A 21,054-nucleotide genomic window follows, 5' to 3' on the forward strand; every position below is an offset into this window, starting at 1 on the left:
GTGGGGTTATGGTATGGGCAGGCATAAGCTACGGACAATGAACACAACATTTTATCGATGCCGATTTGAATGCACAGAGACACCTTGACGAGATCCTGAGGCCCATTGTGGTGCCATTCATCCGCCGCCATCATCTCATGTTTCCGCATGATAACGCACAGCCCCATGTCACAAAGATCTGTACACAATTCCTGGAAGCTGAAAATGTCCCAGTTCTTCCATGGCCTGCATACTCACTAGACATGTCACCCATTGAACATGTTTGGGATGCTCTGGATCGACGTGTACGACAGTGTGTTCCAGTTTCCTCCAATATCTAGCAACTTCGCACAGCCATTGAAGAGGAGTGGGACAACATTCCACAAGGCCACAATCAACAGCCTGATCAACTCTATGCAAAGGAGATGTGTCACGCTGCATGAGGCGAATGGGGGTCACACCAGATACTGACTGGTTTTCTGATCCATGCCCCTACTTTTTTTTTTTAAGGGTATCTGTGACCAACAGATGAATATCTGTTTTCCCAGTGGTGAAAAAACTGTAACTCAGTAAAATCTTTAAAACTATTGAATGTTGCATTTACGTTTTTGTTCAGTGTATAAATCAAATTAAATCGGTCACATACACATATTTAGCAGACGCTATTGCGGGTGTAGCGAAATGCTTGTGTTCCTAACTCCAACAGTGCGGTAGTATCTAATATACTATTGTCTAATATATATATATATATATATGTCTAATATTATAGATAGAATATACACACACACTAGAATACTGAAAAAAAGATTTGGGAAGATATAGAAATGCATTTATTACTGTCTACATTTAGTTTTTACAACATGTATTATATTACAGACACCTTAATGCATACTTCTAAATTATGTCTGAGCAATAAAAACATTTTTTAAGTCATGTTATTTTCCCCACTACAACAAAAACGACTTAAATACATGTAATTTTGTCCTTGAAATACTGTAGAATTCCTATGGCGGACTGCACCTTCTGGGGAGTGCCAATATGGCCGACCAGTGGTTTCACAGCCTCTCATTGACCAATACATACATACAAAATAGCCTCCAATACCCTACTCAACAAATTGGATGCAGTCTATCACAGTGCAATCCGTTTTATCACCAAAGCCCCATATACTACCCACCATTGCGACCTGTACGCTCTCGTTGGCTGGCCCTCGCTTCATACTCGTCCCCAAACCCACTGGCTCCATGTCATCTACAAGACCCTGCTAGGTAAAGCCCCCCCTTATCTCAGCTCGCTGGTCACCATAGCATCTCCCACCTGTAGCACGCTCCAGCAGGTATATCTCTCTAGTCACCCCCAAAACCAATTCTTTCTTTGGCCGCCTATCCTTCCAGTTCTCTTCTGCCAATGACTGGAACGAACTACAAAAATCTCTGAAACTGGAAACACTTATCTCCCTCACTAGCTTTAAGCACCAACTGTCAGAGCAGCTCACAGATTACTGCACCTGTACATAGCCCACCTATAATTTAGCCCAAACAACTACCTCTTTCCCTACTGTATTTAATGTATTTATTTATTTTGCTCCTTTGCACCCCATTATTTTTATTTCTACTTTGCACATTCTTCCATTGCAAATCTACCATTCCAGTGTTTTACTTGCTACATTGTATTTACTTTGCCACCATGGCCTTTTTTTGCCTTTACCTCCCTTATCTCACCTCATTTGCTCACATCGTATATAGACTTGTTTATACTGTATTATTGACTGTATGTTTGTTTTACTCCATGTGTAACTCTGTGTCGTTGTATGTGTCGAACTGCTTTGCTTTATCTTGGCCAGGTCGCAATTGTAAATGAGAACTTGTTCTCAACTTGCCTACCTGGTTAAATAAAATAAATACATAGCATCAGCAATCCAGGGTTAAAAACATCACTGGTCACACCCTCTGTTCCCCAGGGGGATTCTGGGTATAACATGACTCTACAGAGGAGATGTCGCTGCCAGATCATTTCCATATACACTGAGTGTACAAATCATAGACTGACCAGGTGAAAGCTATGATCCCTTATTGATGTCACGTGTTAAATCCACTTCAATCAGTGTAGATGAAGGGCAGGAGACAGGTTAAAGAAGGATTTTTAAGCCTTGAGACAATTGAGACATGGATTGTGTGTGTGCTCCATTCAGAGGGTGAAGACAAAGATTTAGGTACCAGGCGGTTTGAGTGTGTCAAGAACTGCGACACTGCAGGCCTCTTCATGCTCAACAGTTTGTCTGGCTGCCAGGACTTAGGCCTACACTTCCCCACTCCTATCCTCTCACCCCCCTCTTCTGTTCTTCTCTCTTCTATCCCTCTTTCCTCCTCACATCCCCTCCCTCTCTACGTCTCTTTCTCTCATCCTCCTCTGCCTTTGAACAGAGCTCGTTATAGGGGCATACCTAGAATAACTCCAGGAAGAGACAAAATGGCAGCTCTCCCTCCAACGCCACGGCCGAGAGTCTTTTTGGAAGTCTCACATGACAAAAGCATCTCTGTGTGTGTCCCCCCCACTCTTGTGAAATACACTATAACAGATTGTGCAAGTAACCGGTCTGGCTGGAGTGGAGAACATCCAGTGGCACAGAGGAACATGAGGCAATGATCTGTTCACATCACATTGCTTGCATCCCAAATAGCATCCTATTCCCTATGTAGTGCACTACTTTTGACCAGGGCCCCTGCTTTTGAAAGTCTTAACATAGATAGAAGAATGAAGTGTCTGTGAATCAAGCTGATGATTCTCAGTCCTGATGAGTTACTGTATTTCTCTGTCTCTAGGTAACTACCCCAGGCCCCCGAACTACGGCGGGGCTCCCAGTGCCAACTACAGCGGCCCCGGCCCTGGCATGAGCAACAGTTTGGGCATGAACGCCAGCAGCCCCATGCATGGCCAGGGCCCCGGACAGCCCTGTGGCTCCATGCCCGCCGGGCGAGGCTTGGGTCCAGGGGCCAGCGGGCGCCCCTACCCCTGTGCCACCACCAACACCATGGCCCCCACCTCTCCCAGCATGCCGCAGCCTGCCGGACAGGGTCAGGGCATGAGACCGCCCCTGCCCAACGTTAACCGCAAGCCGGGCCACGAGGCAGGCCCCGGCCCCAACGCCATGCAGGGTCCAAACGCTGGTTCCAACCCCTCTGCCCAGGGCCGGTGAGTCAGGACAGGGGCCAGGGAGGGCCACAGAAGGGTTATACATGCTAATAGGGCGCGTCCCAAATTACATACTATCCCCCCCTTTTTTTTCTTCTTCTTCTTTTTTACCAGGGCCCATATGGCTCTGGTAAAATGTAGTGCATTTTACCAGAGCCATAGGGGATATTGGGGATATTGTGCCATTTGGGATGCAACCAAGGGCTATACTGACACTTAAGTTCCTCATGTTCACATTCACTCCTCCACACCCCGCATCCACCCATCTTTCACACACTAAGGTTATGAGGTGTGTACTAAAGAACGCTACAGACTTTTTCCTCATGTCTCTGTGTGAGTTTGGAAACCAAAGACTTCTCCTTCCGTCCCTCACTCCAGGCCTCCCTACGCGCGCTCCCCTGCCTACCCCAGCCAGTCTTGGCCTGGGGTCCGTCCTCCCCTCTCTCCCTCCCCCCATCCCCACCCACAAACCTCCCCACACCCTCAACCTCATCCCCAATACAGCCCCCATCCTCACCCTCAACCCCATCCCCATTATCACCCCCAAACCTCCCCCATCCCCAACACAGCCCCCAACCTCATCCCCAACACAGCCACCATCCTCACCCTCAACCCCATCCCCATTATCAGCCCCAAACCTCCCCACACCCCTATCCTCACCCCCAAGACAGCCCTCATCCTCGACCCCACCCACATCCTCGACCCCACCCTCAACCCCATCACTCTCCCTCCACCCACCCCCATCATCAGCCCCAAACCTCCCCACACCCCCAAACCTCCCCACACCCCCATCCCCGACCCCATCACCCTCCCCACTCTCCTTCCTACCACCCCCAGGTCAGCAGTGCAAAGAGCCATATCCATCCCATGATGCAGCAGCAGCAGGCTGAGCAGTACGGGTAGGTGTCAGTGTCACGGCTGCAGTCTGTAATACAGACTCTGCATGCTGCTGTCCACTGGTCACATCACTAACCTAACCCTGGGCTGCACTGGAGACACTCCCCCCGCTCACTCAGACAGACTAACCCTGGGCTCCACTGAGGCTCTGCTGCACAGGAGTCCCACTCCTCAACTGTGGGTTGTGAGACTAACCTGGCCACTGTGGCCAGTAAACACGGGCATGTTTTCTCTCCTGCTACTGCATGGCTTCGTCAGAGACCAGCGGATGTGTACAGTACTTTATTTGCACCGTCGAAGAAATCCCTTGACAAATCAGAGAAAAAGGCCAAGCAATATTATGACCCTGCAAAGTCAAAAGGGAACAATGCTGATTAGAAATTCAGAACTTGATTGAAATAGAACATGGGCAACGCAAAAGGATTGGATATATTATTAGCGAGACTGCCAGTGCTCCCTCTAAGCTGCGCGCGTGTGTGGGGCGCGCAGCTCCCCCGGGACTGCCGCACAGAAGAAATACCAGCCCATGCAGAGAAGCATGAGATTGTTAACCCCTTAGTTAACTATCAACGTTTCCCTTTACTGTGGGAATTGCGATAGAATCAACGCAATATTAGCCACTTTCAATACAACCTTCTGAAACAAAAGGAACTATGCAAGACTTAATATGTAAAACTAAACTATGTAAGAGATTTTCTTGTAGGCAGAACGCATCGGAGTAGGATTCTATTGCATTGACAGGCACCACTCAGCCCGTACTCTACACACTAACCGGTGCGGCATAACCAATCAGAGCTACGGTAGGCTTGTATGTAAATAGACCATTGCCATATATGGATCTGTATAGAACAAGAAGGCCCCGCACACTGTTAAAGCTCCCAATTCACCAATTCAACGTTTCTATCCGAAACGGATCTTCATCAGGTCAAACACACTGAGGGTTCACATCCCAAAATATACACATTTCACCTCACATGACCATTGCGTACATGACGCATGTGAGTGCAAAAAACATATGTATATCTCTAATAATTAAATAACAACGAGATGGGTGCATGTAATGGTTCCAGAACATAATATATATTTGCAAAATTACAAAGTAGGTGACCTGGAAGGCAAGACAAATCAAAGTGGCATATTCATGAAAGAAATGGTCTGATATCAAACTCTTGGTTCAGACCTCTAGGAGACATGGTACACAAACGCTGAATCCAATCCAATTCTCTTCTCAATAATAGATGTTAGTTAGTGAGTTATTAGCCCAGTTATAGATCATTTGTAGTCAGAAATGGGGGAGTCATAGCTTTCTACGAGAACACAAAACGTGTACATTTCTAGACATCTTTGAAAAGCTTTATTTGTTTTTAAAGGGCAGTGTTGTATTTGAGACAGGCTTGAATAAGCTAAGTAGCCAATAGGCAGAGGGCAGGATCATTTTCTGATTCTCTGTAATAATTAATGGTCATGTGGTTTCTTGCACCAAACAACACAACAACATGTTCAGTCAACTCCTTGTCTGAAGGACAAGTGGATAAATGAGTTAATGTCAAGCTCTGCATGTTTTCTTTTCTGAGAGTCTCATGGAATGTTGGCCTACATTGAACACCACTCATTGGCTGGTACTGTAGGCTGAACAATAGAACAGCTATTTCCATGTTAACATATTATGGGATGCATTTTCTACATGGTAGGCCTACATTATTATGAAATAGCCACAATAGCCTACTTGACCACTGTCTGAAACTGTAACTTAAAGTGGGTACAGCCTCAGTGTTCACAGTAAACACGTGATGGAAGTTGCACAGACATGACATTTGCTCAGTGGCCCCCAAAATTTGAGGGAACATTTCTGTCAGACAGAGTGAGAGAGGGAAGGTAAATCCAATCCCCTGTAGCATTGGTTGGATTGTTAGCTCCATTAGTTTAGCATTGATTTAATTGGTAATGTAGATGGTCTCATTATTAGCATCAGTGGATTGGGAGAGGAATGAATGTTGGTACGGGGGTGGGAGAAGACAATGGTTGTATCCCAAATGGCACCCTTTGGGCCCTGGTCAAAAGTAGTGCTCCATGCAGGGGATATGGCGCCATTTGGTACTGGTTGGGTATGGACGTGTTACTCCAATAGAGGTCGGGGACGTTACTCATTTAATTTCCCCTCTAAGGGAAATGAAGAGGGAGGAATCGAGGCGTGTGCTGTGTTTGAGTACTTCCCATTAATCTTTCTTTTCTCCTGAAGTGTGCACTCATTCACTACTTCCCACAAATCTAAAAGCATTGGATTTGTGTAGGCATGAGCTAGAAGGAGTTTCCACTATATATTTCTTATACCGGTCATTTCCCTTTGAATCGGTGAAGGGAAGTGAACGAGTGCACACTTTGGGGGGAAGGAGACATTATTAGGATGCACCCTCTGTGTGGCGCACAGGGAGCCTGCCGGTGGGTGGGAGCAGTGAACACAGGGGGTTTCTTCTCACTGCTCCCCAGCCTTTAGATGTGCATATTATCCCCCCCCCCAGGATTTAGTGTTGTAAATGTTCGCTCTCCTTCTTCTGTTTTAACAGCGCGTTTTCTTTGTGGCGTTGAGAAAAGCTGCTGCCAGACTGCTTTTCATTACCGACATGCACTATTCATATTGTCTCTTGCTCACAACTAAAATCCCTCAATCTACCAATACTCCATCTGTCCGTCAGTTCAACTTGAATGTACTGTATAACAGCGGAGACTGGTGGCACTTTAAACCGGAGGACCGACTCCTAGTAATGGCTGAACCCGAATTAATATGGTTTCGAACGGTTCCGTTCATTCCATTCCAGCCAAAACTGTGAGCTGTCCTCCGCTCACTAGCCTCCACTGATAGTTGAGTGTACTGTATGAATATAATGCCTTTGGTAATGATGTTATGTATTAAGGTGATGGTAAATGACTAATCCAAACTCTTGCTCTGGTTTTCAGGCAGGGAATGACCCCCATGCCGCACCACCCTGGCATGAACCCCATGGGCCCCGGAGGTGTGGGCCCCAGCCCTGGAGGCCTCTACAGCCAGCAGCCAGGAGCTAACACCTCTGGAAGGATGACCCCACAGGGGCCCCACCCGCTCTACAACGCACCCCCACCCTCAGGTATGCCATGCATTCTGACAAGGCAGCTAACTAATAGCCTGTTCCCAGATCTGTTTGTGTTGTATAGCCAACTCATATGATCATTCATGGCCATAGGAGTTGGCTGTAAAACACAAACAAACAGATCTGGGTCGAAACTCGCTAACTAGCCCAATGTCCAACGTCTTTTTACATGTATACCAGACAGACGAGCCCCAGTATAACAGTGAACAAGAGCCTAACCCCCTTTCCCGTCGCCACAGGGCCCATGCAGATGGGAGGAGAGGGGATGGTGGGTCCCCCTGACCCCAAACGGAGGCCTCCAGAGCAGCACAGGGAGGGCAACACTCCTGCCCCTGCCGTCGAACCACCACCTAAACCCAAGGTACCAGCTATCGCTCTAACAGAAGCATCCGCTTTTCCTCTCCGTTCCTTTTACATGTAGTTGTTTCCTGCCAGTACCTCTGAAAGCATGTCCTAATAATGCATGTGTTTGGATGAGGAAACTGAATGTGGCAAAGCGCAGCAAACACCGCATCTAACGAGGCAGCAGACAAAAAGGAACACAGAGAATTGAGAAAAACATTCTTGAGTCGTTGTGAGGATTTTCTAAAGGAAGAAGCACTGACATCGGTTCGCTTTCTCCATCTCTATCATAGTCTTCTTCTGTGCCTACTGGGAGAGTGGATGCCAAAATAAATACTGCTTTATAGCGGTGCCATTTTGTATTAAAAAAGGCTTTTCATGCTCTCTTTTCAGCATATTGTTCATCATTATTACCCCACTCATGACTGTGTGAGTGAGTGTCTTTTTTGACTGATTTTGGATGTCTGACAGACAGGCATACCAAAATAACCTGTCTCCAGTCAACTGCAAAGAACTTGTTACTGTTCACAATGTTCTCTCTCACGGGCTCCCATTTCTCTTGTCAGAGCTTCTTTTGGGGTTTTCCTGTTTTTTTTCTCTCTCTCTCTCTCTCTCGTTTCACCCCCCTCCCTTGTTTCAAATTCCCCTCTTGCTGGTTTAGTTTGGTATTTGTACTCCTCCTCTTAGTTCCAGACATAGTTGTGTGAATGTGAACAACTTTTTTTTCTTCTCCTTCCCGCGTTCATTTGAGTCTGTTCACCTCATTACCGGCTGGTGAGAAAGGCCTCTTGATCACAAACAACTGAAAGAGGTCTGTCAGCCCAACTCGTCTGTGAGGAACTTCTGTTATTTCTGTTCTGTCTCAGGTCTAGTTAATGATCACTCCTCCTATATTTGCCTGGCTTTGTGCGTTTCTGCTGTCAGGGCAAAGACCGCAGCAGTAGCTAGCATGGCTTCATGTTTCAACTCGTGAGAACATAAGAGTACTAGTAATAACGGCTGTGGCCTTTGGTGCTAAAGCTCCTCGCCTGCTCCTGTTTGGCTGCCTGCCCTAGAATGCTGTTGCTCAAGCCAGTCTGTATGGCTCCTCTCACCGCGTAGTTTCCACCGTGTCATTTTCCAATTGTGTTGGGATATATTGAAGCCAGTTAAACCTGCCTGAAAGACTCCAGGTGTGACTGAGAGAAGGGCCATCGGGGAGAGAAAAGGGGGGGGGGGGGGGGCGCAGAGAAAGAGCGAGCGAGGCAGGCGAAAGGTTGCATACTGGCTCGGGTTTCTCTGTGGGGTTTCTCCGTAGGGTAGTTACACACGCGTTGGCTGCAGACCGCTGAGTGCTCACTCACAGGATGCCTTTGAGGAAAGGTTTTGCATGATTGTTTGACTATGTTTTTGTGAGAAAGTGTATGAAAGTCCGACTGAAATCTCTCTCATCACGTGTGCGTGCGGCGTGCGTGTGTTTATATTTTTGTTTCCGTCTATTCCCCGTCGCAGGACCGCTACAGCTCCTCTCAGTGTATGTCCCAGCCCCCACCCCATGTCCCCTGTCCCCCAGCCCTGCTAGTCTGTCCTCTTGTCATGGGGCGCAGGACAGCAGAGATATCATTAGCAGCCACCCTGCTGGGGCCTGGCCAAAGACCCCCACCAGCCCTGTAAGTGCCTCAAGCACTTTTACTCAGCTTTTACTCTAAATTTAATTTTGTGTGTCTTTGTTTTTTGACGCCTGAAATGTGATTGTGTTGTCGTTATTTGTGACCGAGACTTTCTTATTAAGACATGCGTGCAATTGGAGCTGGACAAAGGATTCCCTTCTAACACTCTCTTTCCTCCTACCTCTTTCCCATACGGTGCTGGTTACCTGGCAGTCCTGCTGCCCCACAATATCTCAAATGCTTCTCTTGTCACATGAAACTCTCTAGTTTGTATTGCGTATTATTGTTCGGATGATTGATTGTGTTAATGAGAAAGTTCTCCAATCCTGTGAGTGGACCTGTGTCACATGGGGTAGATGTGACACATGCTCCGTTACTGTTTGACAGCCGTGGGACTTACCTGGCTGTATAGCTGCCATTCAACTGGGTTTGAATGGAATATACAACAACAACAAAGTCTTAATCATGTAAACCTGGATGTTGATCACATCAGTCTGTATGAAAGCGTCCATAACCAATGACAACAGTGGTAGCCCTGACTGACCTCCCCACCTCTACTATATGCCCCGCCCCTTTAGAAGCCCAGCCCGGCCACCATGACCAATGAGAAGATCCGCATCCTGTATGAGATGGGCGGGGAGCCCGAGAGGAGGATGTGGGTGGACCGCTACCTGGCCTTCATGGAGGAGAGGGGCACGCCCGTACCCATGCTGCCTGCCGTGGGCAAGAAGCCCCTGGACCTATGCCGCCTCTATCTGTCTGTCCGAGAGATAGGAGGCCTGGCTATGGTGAGTCTAAGTGGCTTCCCCTAGGTACAGATCTAGGATCAGCTTCCCCTCCCCCAATCTGAACCGTTAGTGGGGATGGTTGATCACAGGAACGATAGGCTGGAGACTTTAAGCAGTAGGTGTCGCCCATCCATCCTAGTGCTACCAGATCATATACGCTTTCATACCCAACTCTGGTTGCTCAGTCTCCTGTTGACCATGCCCCTTCCCTCTATAGGTGAACAAGAGTAAGAAGTGGAGGGAGCTGTCTACCCACCTCAACGTGGGCACGTCCAGCAGCTCTGCCAGCTCTCTGAAGAAGCAGTACATCCATTACCTGTTTGCCTTCGAGTGTAAAGTGGAGCGGGGAGAGGAGCCGCCGCTGGAGATCCCGGGAGAAACCAAGAAACAGGCCCAGGCGCACCAGGCTAGGATCCAGCCGCCCTCACCAGGTGAGTAGAGCGATGGAGATATGTATATCGTGTGTTGTAATTCTGTTTGAATCAGTAAAGCGGTGGGCGTTGTCCAGGAGGTAGGCTCATGCCCTCTGGGTCGTGCCGGGCTCGGACAAGGCTTACTTTATGAGGAACTGTAGCCACGTCACTGAGCTGTGACCTGTTGCTTGTGACACAGACGGGTTGGCTGACAACGTCACAAACACGATGGGCGCGGAAGGCCGTGCTGGTGTTATGCTTCTGAACGGCCAGATGGCTAGCAGCAGTGACAAGAAGCTGCCATTTGGCGAATCGTAGGTGGCTCGTTTCAGCCAGTCGTATCTTGTTCTTGACACCACGTCTTGTTTTGAGGTGTTTTGACTGATGTTAATGCTAATAAGTGTTTAGCTAGCTAACCGACAACTGTAACGATGTATTTGAGAGCCAACAAATGCTCATGGTGCAAATGTATTTATATTTTCAATTAACATTTGGAGACGAAATATAGTTTAAAACAGCCAACCCCATCTGTTTGCCCCATAGTTGCGCGCGTATCCCGTTTTTGTTGTTGCTAAACAACCAACCCGTCCACGCAGTACAATACAGACCTGTAATAACGCATTTAAAAAAAAATGTTTTACCTTTATTTAACCAGGCAAGTCAGTTAAGAACAAATTCTTATTTTCAATGACGGCCTAGGAACAGTGGGTTAACTGCCTGTTCAGGGGCAGAACGACAGATTTGTACCTTGTCATCTCGGGGATTCAAACTTGCAACCTTTCGGTTACTAGTCAAACGCTCTAACCACTAGGCTACCCTGCCGCATTCATCTATGCTATGTCCCACATGCGGTGAGTTACATTACAACAAGTCATTGTGTGTAACACCTGCTGTACGTCCAAGGTGTGAATGCTGTGTGTGTAGGTGAGAGTGATAAGCTACCTGCTGCTGTGGTTGACAAATATGTACACCCGTCCATAGTCATCATACACAGGCATGAACAGGGGAATATGCATACATCCACAGGCAGCCCCGTACGGTGTGTCTAAACTAAGCACATCCTCTGCTCAGTCATCCGGCCCTCCATTTAATCCATCTCCATTCTCCCTGGGCTGGCTACTCCCTCCCTCCCTGCGCCCTCCCAGCACGTGGGTCTATTTCTGTCTGACAGGTGATTGTGTCAAACTGCGAGAGGGAGGGAGGGGGGAGAGCTGTCAGATAGCCAGCTGTAGGATTTCCCCCCAGGCGAGATGGTTGATGTCAGAGGGAGAGCGAATGGGGGGGGGACACAGCTAAGACCGTGTGAGGAAGTGGGGGGTAGAGCTGTCAGACAGCCAGCTGTAGGATTCCCCCCTCAGGCGAGATGGTTGATGTCAGAGGGAGAGCGAAGGGGGGGGAACACAGCTAAGACCGTGTGAGGGGGGGTAGAGCTGTCAAGCAGCGGGGGAATATCCCTTCCCCCTAGAGAAGATGAATAGGGGAGGGAGGAGTGTGGTGTGGCTGTCTGGGATATAAACAACAGTGACCTCCGTCTGACCTAGTTTCCCACAGACAGATGGACCAGTGAGGCAGCATTTTTTTTTCTCTCTCTCTTTGTCTCGCTCTCCCTTGTTCTCGCTCTCTCCCCGCCTGATTATGGTGGGGTCATGTGGGTTCACACGCTCAGAGAGAGAGGGGGAGAGCGATGGCGTATGGCTGAACCACTTCATTGTTTACTTTTGAAACACCTCTCATTTACAAACACATTGACCTGACCAGCCAATTCTCTCTGCCTCTCTCTCTCTGCCTCTCTTTCTCTGCCTCATATTATTACAGACAGGGTTTTTAATAATTTATTGAATTGTTAAAAAAAAAAAAATGTGTCAGGTTTCTTTTATTCTGGTCTTGTATCGTTAATGAGAACAGTCATTTTGATATAAGGAGATGCCAGAATGTAAAATTCTGAATTAATTGTATGCATCCCAAATGGCACCCTATTCCCTATATGGTGCACTACTTTTTGGGAAGCCGACGTTATTGCTAGACTAAGCAGTCGTCATACATAGCAGAGCCGGCTTGAGGATCCATCTAGCCTGAATCAGAGAGGTAACATTGTTGTACCAGTGCTGTATTGTACATGTATCATATATATTTTAACATTTTAAGTACTCATATTTATCTCGTACAATGTTGTTCTTCTCAGATATTGAGTTCGAAGCATCTTTCTTTCCCAAATTCCATATATACAACACAGATTTAGATGCATATCTCTACCTCTAGACTTGTGTTTTGTCCAGGGGGTGTCCTTGTACAAGCTGCCTCATGCTACACAAACAGAAGATGGGCTCCTTCCCTCTGGGGCGTTCTGGTTCTGACGAGCCTTACTTATACTGTACATACAGTGGGTATAGAAAGTCACCCCCTTTGAAAATGTTCACCATTTGTTGAAAACACATCAAATCCGACCACTTAATTGTATTTACACACAGTAACCCACAATGTTCAAGATACCTTTTTTATTTTATTTTATTTTACTCTGAAAATATATTAAAAATAAAAACAGTAAAATAGGCTATTTGGATAAGTGAACACCCCCCTGAGTTAATACTTGGTAGAACCACCTTTTGCTTCAATTACAGCCATGAGTCTCTGAATACGTCTCTACTAACTTTGCACACCTAGACTGTGCTTTATTTGCCCATTCTTCCTTGCAAAATTGTTCAAGCTCAGTCAAATTGCATGGTGACCGCTCATGGACTGCACTCTTCAAGTCATTCCACAGATCATCGATGGGATTTAGGTCAGGGCTCTGACTACGCCACTCAAGGACATTCACCTTCTTGTCCTTCAGCCACCGTACGGTTGCTTTGGCGGTGTACTTTGCGTCATTGTCATGTGGAAACGTGAGCCATCGCCCCATTTTCAACTTCCTGGCAGAGGGCTGCAGGTTCTCCTCAAGAATCTGTCTGTATTTTGCACTGTCCATTTACCCTTCTATCCTGACAAGCGCTCCAGTCCCTACTGAAAAGAAACACCCCCACAACAGGATGCTGCCACTGCCGTGCTTTACTGTAGGCGTGGTGTTCTTTACTGTAGGCGTGGTGTTCTTTACTGTAGGCGTGGTGTTCTTTACTGTAGGCGTGGTGTTCTTTACTGTAGGCGTGGTGTTCTTTACTGTAGGCGTGGTGTTCTTTACTGTAGGCGTGGTGTTCTTTACTGTAGGCGTGGTGTTCTTTACTGTAGGCGTGGTGTTCTTTACTGTAGGCGTGGTGGTGTTTACTGTAGGCGTGGTGGTGTTTACTGTAGGCGTGGTGTTCTTTACTGTAGGCGTGGTGTTCTTTACTGTAGGCGTGGTGTTCTTTACTGAAGGCGTGGTGTTCTTTACTGTAGGCGTGGTGTTCTTTACTGTAGGCGTGGTGTTCTTTACTGTAGGCGTGGTGTTCTTTACTGTAGGCGTGGTGTTCTTTACTGTAGGCGTGGTGTTCTTTACTGTAGGCGTGGTGTTCTTTACTGTAGGCGTGGTGTTCTTTACTGAAGGCGTGGTGTTCTTTGGGTGGAAAGATGGGTTTTCGCCAAACATATAGTTTTGCGTTCAGGCCAAGAAGTAAAATTGGTCTCATCTGGCCACAGAAACTTTTGTCACTTGGTCTCGGAATCTACAATGTGCTTTTCGGCAAAGTTCAAACGAGACGTGGCTTTTTTTGGGGAAGTGGTTAGAGGCCATATTTGTGGAGCACTTGTGATATCGTGGTCACAAGCTCCTTCAAAGTTGCCATTGGTTTCTTAGCCACTCTGATCAGTCTCCTCCTCCTCCCGGTCATCCAGTTTGGAGGGAGGGCCTGATCTATGCAGGTTCTGGGTGGTGCCATACCCCTTCCACTTCTTAATAATGGTCTTACCTGTGCTCAGAGGGATAGGCTAAATATTTTTATATCCATCCCCTGACTTGTGCCTTTCCGCAACTTTATCTCGTAGATAATTTGAAAGTACCTTTTATATGTATATTTTTCCACTTGGATATTGTGGGTTACTGTGTGTAAAATAAAGGAGAAAAGGCAACAAAAAGTGAACATTTTGAAAGGGGGTGGTGACTTTCTATACCCACTGTACATGTCTCTATATGGGGCAGCAGGTAGCCTAGTGGTTAGAGCGTTGAGCCAGTAACCGAAAGGTTGTTAGATCGAATCCCCTGAGCTGACAAGGTAAAAAAAAAAAGATCTGTCGTTCTGCCCCTAAACAAGGCAGTTAACCCACTGTTCCTAGGCCGTCATTGTAAATAAGTATTTGTTCTTAAAATCAAATCAAATCAAATTTTATTTGTCACATACACATGGTTAGCAGATGTTAACAGTGTAGCGAAATGCTTGTGCTTCTAGTTCCGACAATGCAGTGATAACCAACAAGTAATCTAACTAACAATTCCAAAACTACTGTCTTATACACAGTGTAAGGGGATAAAGAATATGTACATAAGGATATATGAATGAGTGATGGTACAGAGCAGCATACAGTAGATGGTATCGAGTACAGTATATACATATGAGATGAGTATGTAGACAAAGTAAACAAGTGGCATAGTTAAAGTGGCTAGTGATACATGTATTACATAAGGATGCAGTCGATGATGTAGAGTACAGTATATACGTATGCATATGAGATGAATAATGTAGGGTAAGTAACATTATATAAGGTAGCATTGTTTAAAGTGGCTAGTGATATATTTACATCATTTCATTAAAAGACTTGCCTGGTTAAATAAAAATAAAATGCAAATAAATATCCTGTATGGCTGTGTCTATTCCCTCGGGCTCCCTGTAGGGCCCCCATGTTTGTTGTATAATTCTGTCAATATTTCTTAAATACAAAAAGTGTTCAGTATCTTACTCCATTAGCCGGCTGTTACATTTACCAGAACTCTATTTATTTATTTATTTTTTCAATTTTGACTGCCGTTGCTCATTTTCCCCCCAGCCAACTCCGGCTCCCTACAGGGCCCCCATACCCCCCAGTCTACAGGCAGCAGCTCCATGAGTGAGATGCCAGAGGGTATGAAGCGCCCCACCCCAGCCACCACACCCCATGGACACATGACCCCACAGCCAGGAAACAGGTAGAGGCCAGGGCCCGGGGGGCCACTCAGTGTGTTGTAGGGATGTCCGTGTTTCTGTGTATGTTTGTGTGTGTGTGACTTAGTCTTACTGTATACACACATGGATACCCTTTGTATCATCCTTTCTTGTCCTCCTCACCCCTCCTGTATGTGTCTGCCTCAGGAACAGTGGTGGTATCCGTGTCCAGGATCCCTTCTCAGAGATCAGTGACCCTGCCTTCCACAAGCGAGGGCCTATGCCCTCTGGCGCCCCCTATCAGCAGAGTGGCGGTAGTTCAGACCCCTCCATGAGGATGCAGTACGACGCCAACAAGGACCTCTATGGAGGGCCCCAGAAAGGTGAGTGGACCAGGCGATCTTAAAACACGTAGCATAACACAGTGCAGTCATACACTGGTATTATCCCCATTGCTTGTGTGCACTGTGAATTAGATGAAAATCTACATAATACACATATTGTCTGAATAGGATATGGTCTGGTACTTTTTAAATGTCTTTTTCGTCCTTGTTTTTGGTTAGGCCATCAGATCAGATGTAAAAAAAAAAAAACGCTCTGTAGGGATGACTGTTTCCTTAGACTATGTTGCCACCCAGTGGTCAACTGATGTACTACACACCCTTGCCTTGGATAACGCTTGACATGATTGCTGATGGCATCTGAATCGCCTGTATTTGCAAAGTGCATTTACACGTACCAAAGAATTTGACCTGGTGAAAGGGTGCTGACTTAGTGTTGACACGTACTCTACATACAGTATATACAATACCATGTCTATTCTCCCTCCACAGGGCCAGGGGGCAGTGAGTCCTATGGACCAGGTCAGATGCCCAGCGGTGCCGTGCAGGATATGTACCCCCGTGGTCCTCCCTCAGGAGCCATGCCAGGGATGGGCATGGGCCCCGGCCCGCGGCCACAGTACCCCTACGGGCCTGGCTACGACAGAAGGTGTGTATTCTGCTAACCATAGTAGATGCATCGCTGGGTGTTATACCTGTAGGAAAAGGGGTGTTTCGTGCTCAAACAACTGGAGTAGAGGTGCCACCTTCAAATCGAATGCTGGATCAAAAGTTGAGGCACGGCACTCTATTATAAAAATATATTATTAATTGTAAATCACAAGTCGTAAACATTGCACAACGTTTCAGTCAGAGACATTGATCAGAGAGTTCTATAAATGCCCAAAATAATTGTTTCCTCCTACCTTCCAGACCAGACCATGTGATGGGTCCAGAGGGGGGTATGGCTCCCCCTGGGGGTCAGAACAATATGGGACCTTCCAGCGGTGACCCCAGCATGTACTCTGCCAACAGATACCCTCAGCAGAGGTAAGACGTCCGTCTAGGCTAATGATGATCATCAGTTTAGCAGAAACACGCCCCTTTGTCCCCATCTATCTGTGTTCTAACTGGTGTCATCCTCCTCCACCACAGACCACATGGACATGAGAGTTACGGGCAGCAGCAATACCCTCACGGCCCCATGCCCTACGGCTCTCACCAGCCTGGAATGTATCCACAGCAACAGGTCAGTCCCAGCCTCCCGTTCCTAGAGGGCATTGTGCTTAAGCTACTGAATCTATTGGAAGTGACCTGGGAAAATAGACTAACTTAGCCATTTCAATGCAAAGTGAAGTTTAAACTCAACTCGATTAGCAGTCTGCTAAGAAATGGTCAGCACATCATGCAGGGGGAAAAGTAAGGTCCGTACCAGTAAAACATGAGCCCTATCAGAATAATTACAACTAAATGTCAAGAAAAGTGTCTGGTACAGCATGATTTAAAAACAAACAAAAGACGGGACTCTGATGCTTGCGGAGATACAGTATATTGATGAGTCTCTGACATTCTGAAGCCTTCAATTATTGTAGGAGACCAAAGAAATTGCGCTTTTCACTTTCTGAAAACAGATGTTTAAACCCAGGCAGGTTTCAAGAAAGCACTTCAGTTGTTGGGTCCAGCAACAGATGAATAGCCAGGAAGCTTACTTAAAAAAAAAAAATTGAATAGAGACATTGCTGATTTTATCAGTGTAATCAGATTGAATATATTAGGATATGTTATTGACATTGAACTGATTTCTATAACCTACTAACCAGATGCATTTGCCTATGAATAGGGAATAGAGTTATGTTCTGCCAACTATTAGCTGAGAAAAAAATTGCCACAAGGCCAAACCTATTGCCAACCCCTGCTGCACACCATTCTAGTTTAACGGGGATAGGAGTTTTTTTTGTCTCGCCGAGGGCGGCAGAACGTCCAGGGCCAGGCCTGTTAAATATGCCCATAAATGTTTTTGGGGAACGCACGTGCACACAAAGATGTCCCATACCGGGAAGAAATTAAATCTTTCACCCCTGACATGTCTTGTTGCTAGTGATCTTAGGCTTGTGTGTGCATGCAGCTGCTCGGCCATCAAAATCCATTTCATGAAGCTCTCGAGGTAAAAGTTATTGCGTTGACATTGCTTCCAGAGGCAGTTTGGAACTCTGTAGTGAGTGTTACAACCGAAGACAGATGTGCTTCAGCACTCTCCGGTCCCGTTATGTGAGCTTGTGTGGCCCACAACTTCCCGACTGAGCCGTGGTTACTCTAAATGTTTCGACTTCACAATAGCAGCCCTATCAGGGCAGAAATTTGACGAACTGACTTGTTGGAAAGATGGCATCCTATGACAGTGCCACATTGAAAGTCACTGAGCTCTTTAGTAAGTCTATTCTACTGCCAATGTTTGTCTATGGAGATTGCATGGCTGTGTACTCAATTTTATACACCTGTCAGCAATGGCTGAGGCTGAAATAGCCAAATCCACTAAATTGAAGGGGTGTATCTGTGTGTGTGAATACAGTGTATTCGGAAAGTATTCAGACCCCTTCCCCTTTTCCACATTTTGTTATGTTACAGCCTCTGTTTGTTTACATGCGATATCCCCTCCTATGAGTGAAAAGTGTAAGTGTTCTATAGCTATAAAGTGTAGGGAGGAAGATGAGCCATGGTTGGCTTCCATGTAGTGTTGCGCAATGGCATAGTCCATGTTTTTATTACAAATAGCAGCCTTATGTTCTACGACGCAAAGTTGCTATGCTTGTTTAGTTTGACCAATATAAGCAGCCCCGCTGACGCATTTCAGCATGTATATGATATTTGTGGTGCTACAATTAAAAAAAAGATAGTATTGCTCGTGCTGTCACATTGTACACAGTGGCCACACTTGTAATTGCCATTGGGCGAGCCCGGGAGCCAAGTGTCACGCTTCTTGGGTAGCTGCATGCTGTGCGTAACGGAGTCTGCTAGATTGCGCGCACGGCAGGGGAAAACATGTGAGCGGGTAATGTTGTGACTTCTCCTCGATATTGATCACTTTTGAGGATGTTGCATTGTTTCAATATAATGGATTTGGGCTGTACTCTGTGGAGGAAAAACACAAGCGTTTTGTCCTGGTTTCTGTTAGTGCCAGTGAGTAGGCCGTTGACGTTCAGTCTCTCTAGCACGGGTTATAGGCCTGTTCAATGACACTCTTAACATACCCGCTTGTCAGGAACCTGGTGGGCATAATCGTTAGCTTTGCCGGTATGTTCCGCGTATACCGGGTGGTTACTGTCTGGGGGTAAAAGTGTATTTCTACTCTGTGGCTTGTGGAAGATGGTATACTCCAACCTGTTGTCTTTATTTTTGTGAATTGTAAGATCCAAGAAGTCTATTTTCTCCCGATTTCTCTCTGCTGTGAATTTATATATACACTACCGTTCAAAAGTTTGGGGTCACTTAGAAATGTCCTTGTTTTTGAAAGAAAAGCTATTTTTCTGTCCATTAAAATAACCTCAAATTGATCAGAAATACAGTGTAGACATTGTTAATGTTGTAAATGACTATTGGAGCTGGAAATGGAATATCTACATAGACGTACAGAGGCCCATTACCAGCAACAATCACTCCTGTGTTCCAATGGCACGTTGCGTTAGCTAATCCAAGTTTATCATTTTAAAAGTCGAATTGATCATTAGAAAACCTTTTGTAATTATGTTAGCACAGCTGAAAACTGCTGATTAAAGAAGCAATAAAACTGAACTTTTTTAGACTAGTTGAGCATCAGCATTTATGGGTTCGATTACAGGCTCAAAATGGCCAGAAACAAATAACTTTCTTCTGAAACTATTCTTGTTTTGAGAAATGAATGCTATTCCATGTGAGAAATTGCCAAGAAACTGAAGATCTCGTACACCGCTGTGTACTACTCCCTTCACAGAACAGTGCAAACTGGCCCTAACCAGAATAGAAAAAGGAGTGGGAGGCCCCGGGGCACAACTGAGGGTACATTAGAGTATCTAACTGGCAGCTTAATTAAATAGTACCCGCAAAACACCAGTCTCAATGTCAACAGCGAAGAGGCGACTCTGGAATGCTGGCCAGTTTCCATGCTACAATATTAATTTACAACATTAACAATGTCTACACTGTATTTCTGATCAATTTGATGTTATTTTAATGGATAGCATATATATATATATATATATATATATATATATATTTTTTTTTTGTTTGTTTTTTCAAAAACAAGGACATTTCTAAGTGACCCCAAATTTTTGAACGGTAATGTCTGTGTGTGTGAGTGAGGTACGCCTACAAATGAGAAGCTATCATTTTTGCAATGCACTGACTACAGTATCTAACGTGTAATGTTCTGTGTTCCCTCTCAGGGCTATAAGAGGCCAGTAGGACCAGAGGTTATGTACGGTCCCCCTGCTAAGCGCCATGAGGGTGAGGCCTACGGCATGCAGCAGTACGGAGGACAGCAGCCAGGCATGTACAGCCAGTACGGGAGGGAATTACATGGGGCCAGAGCGCAGGCCCATGCAGGGCCAGTACCCTTACCCCTACAGCCGAGACCGCATGGGGGCCACGCAGGGGCCACAGCAACACGCCATGATGAGTGGTGGGCCCCCTGCTTCTTCCGGAGCCTCTGCAGAGGGCCCACAGCTTAACATGTGGCACCCCAGGACAGACATGGGCTACCCCGGGCCTTACCGTGGCCAACTGGGCCAGGGGCCCCCTTACCCTGGTTTGGGACGGGGCCCGGGGGATGACCCAGAGGGAAGGAACTCCCCAGATGGGCTGTGGCCCCCCGGACCTCCAGGCCAGCACCAGCCCCCGTATCCACCCCACTCCTCCTCTGCCTCCTCCATGCCCCCAATGGCATCCAGACAGCCCACCTCCTCCTACCAATCCAACCCCGCCATGGCCAACCACATCTCTAGAGCCCCCAGCCCCTCGCCCTTCCCCCGGCCCATGGGGGGATCCGGACCCCTGTCCCCCAACAATGGGGGCCCCTACATGGCATCTCTGAAGAAGGCAGGGATGCCCGGATCCATGCCAGGCTCACTCGGCGGAGGGATGTCAGGGCAGGGCATTCTACCTCTCCACAGAGATATCAGCTTCCCCGTGGGGTCAGTGGAGGCCACCCTGCCCAAACTCAAGGCCCGACGCAGACTTACCTCCAAGGAGACCGGTAGGAGAATGAAGCATACTAACTAAATTCATAATGGCTGCTTACCAAATAGCACCTTATTCCCTTTATGATGCTCT

General features: G+C 46.7%; 1 protein-coding gene across 1 annotated transcript in view; it reads left to right on the top strand.

The window, feature by feature from the left end:
- LOC115139633 (AT-rich interactive domain-containing protein 1B-like) overlaps window positions 1-21,054 on the top strand; it is a 116,847-nt gene that overhangs the window by 91,056 nt on the left and 4,737 nt on the right. Inside the window, 14 exon segments of the mRNA XM_065026458.1 lie at window positions 2,802-3,171; window positions 7,024-7,190; window positions 7,433-7,554; window positions 9,027-9,063; window positions 9,066-9,184; window positions 9,763-9,972; window positions 10,190-10,403; window positions 15,336-15,474; window positions 15,638-15,813; window positions 16,264-16,420; window positions 16,684-16,800; window positions 16,906-16,999; window positions 20,169-20,294; window positions 20,296-20,977. Of these exon segments, the coding sequence (XP_064882530.1) occupies window positions 2,802-3,171; window positions 7,024-7,190; window positions 7,433-7,554; window positions 9,027-9,063; window positions 9,066-9,184; window positions 9,763-9,972; window positions 10,190-10,403; window positions 15,336-15,474; window positions 15,638-15,813; window positions 16,264-16,420; window positions 16,684-16,800; window positions 16,906-16,999; window positions 20,169-20,294; window positions 20,296-20,977 (2,730 nt within the window).

Source organism: Oncorhynchus nerka, linkage group LG13 (genome assembly GCF_034236695.1).
Source record: "Oncorhynchus nerka isolate Pitt River linkage group LG13, Oner_Uvic_2.0, whole genome shotgun sequence".
NCBI classification, from domain to species: Eukaryota; Metazoa; Chordata; class Actinopteri; order Salmoniformes; family Salmonidae; genus Oncorhynchus; species Oncorhynchus nerka.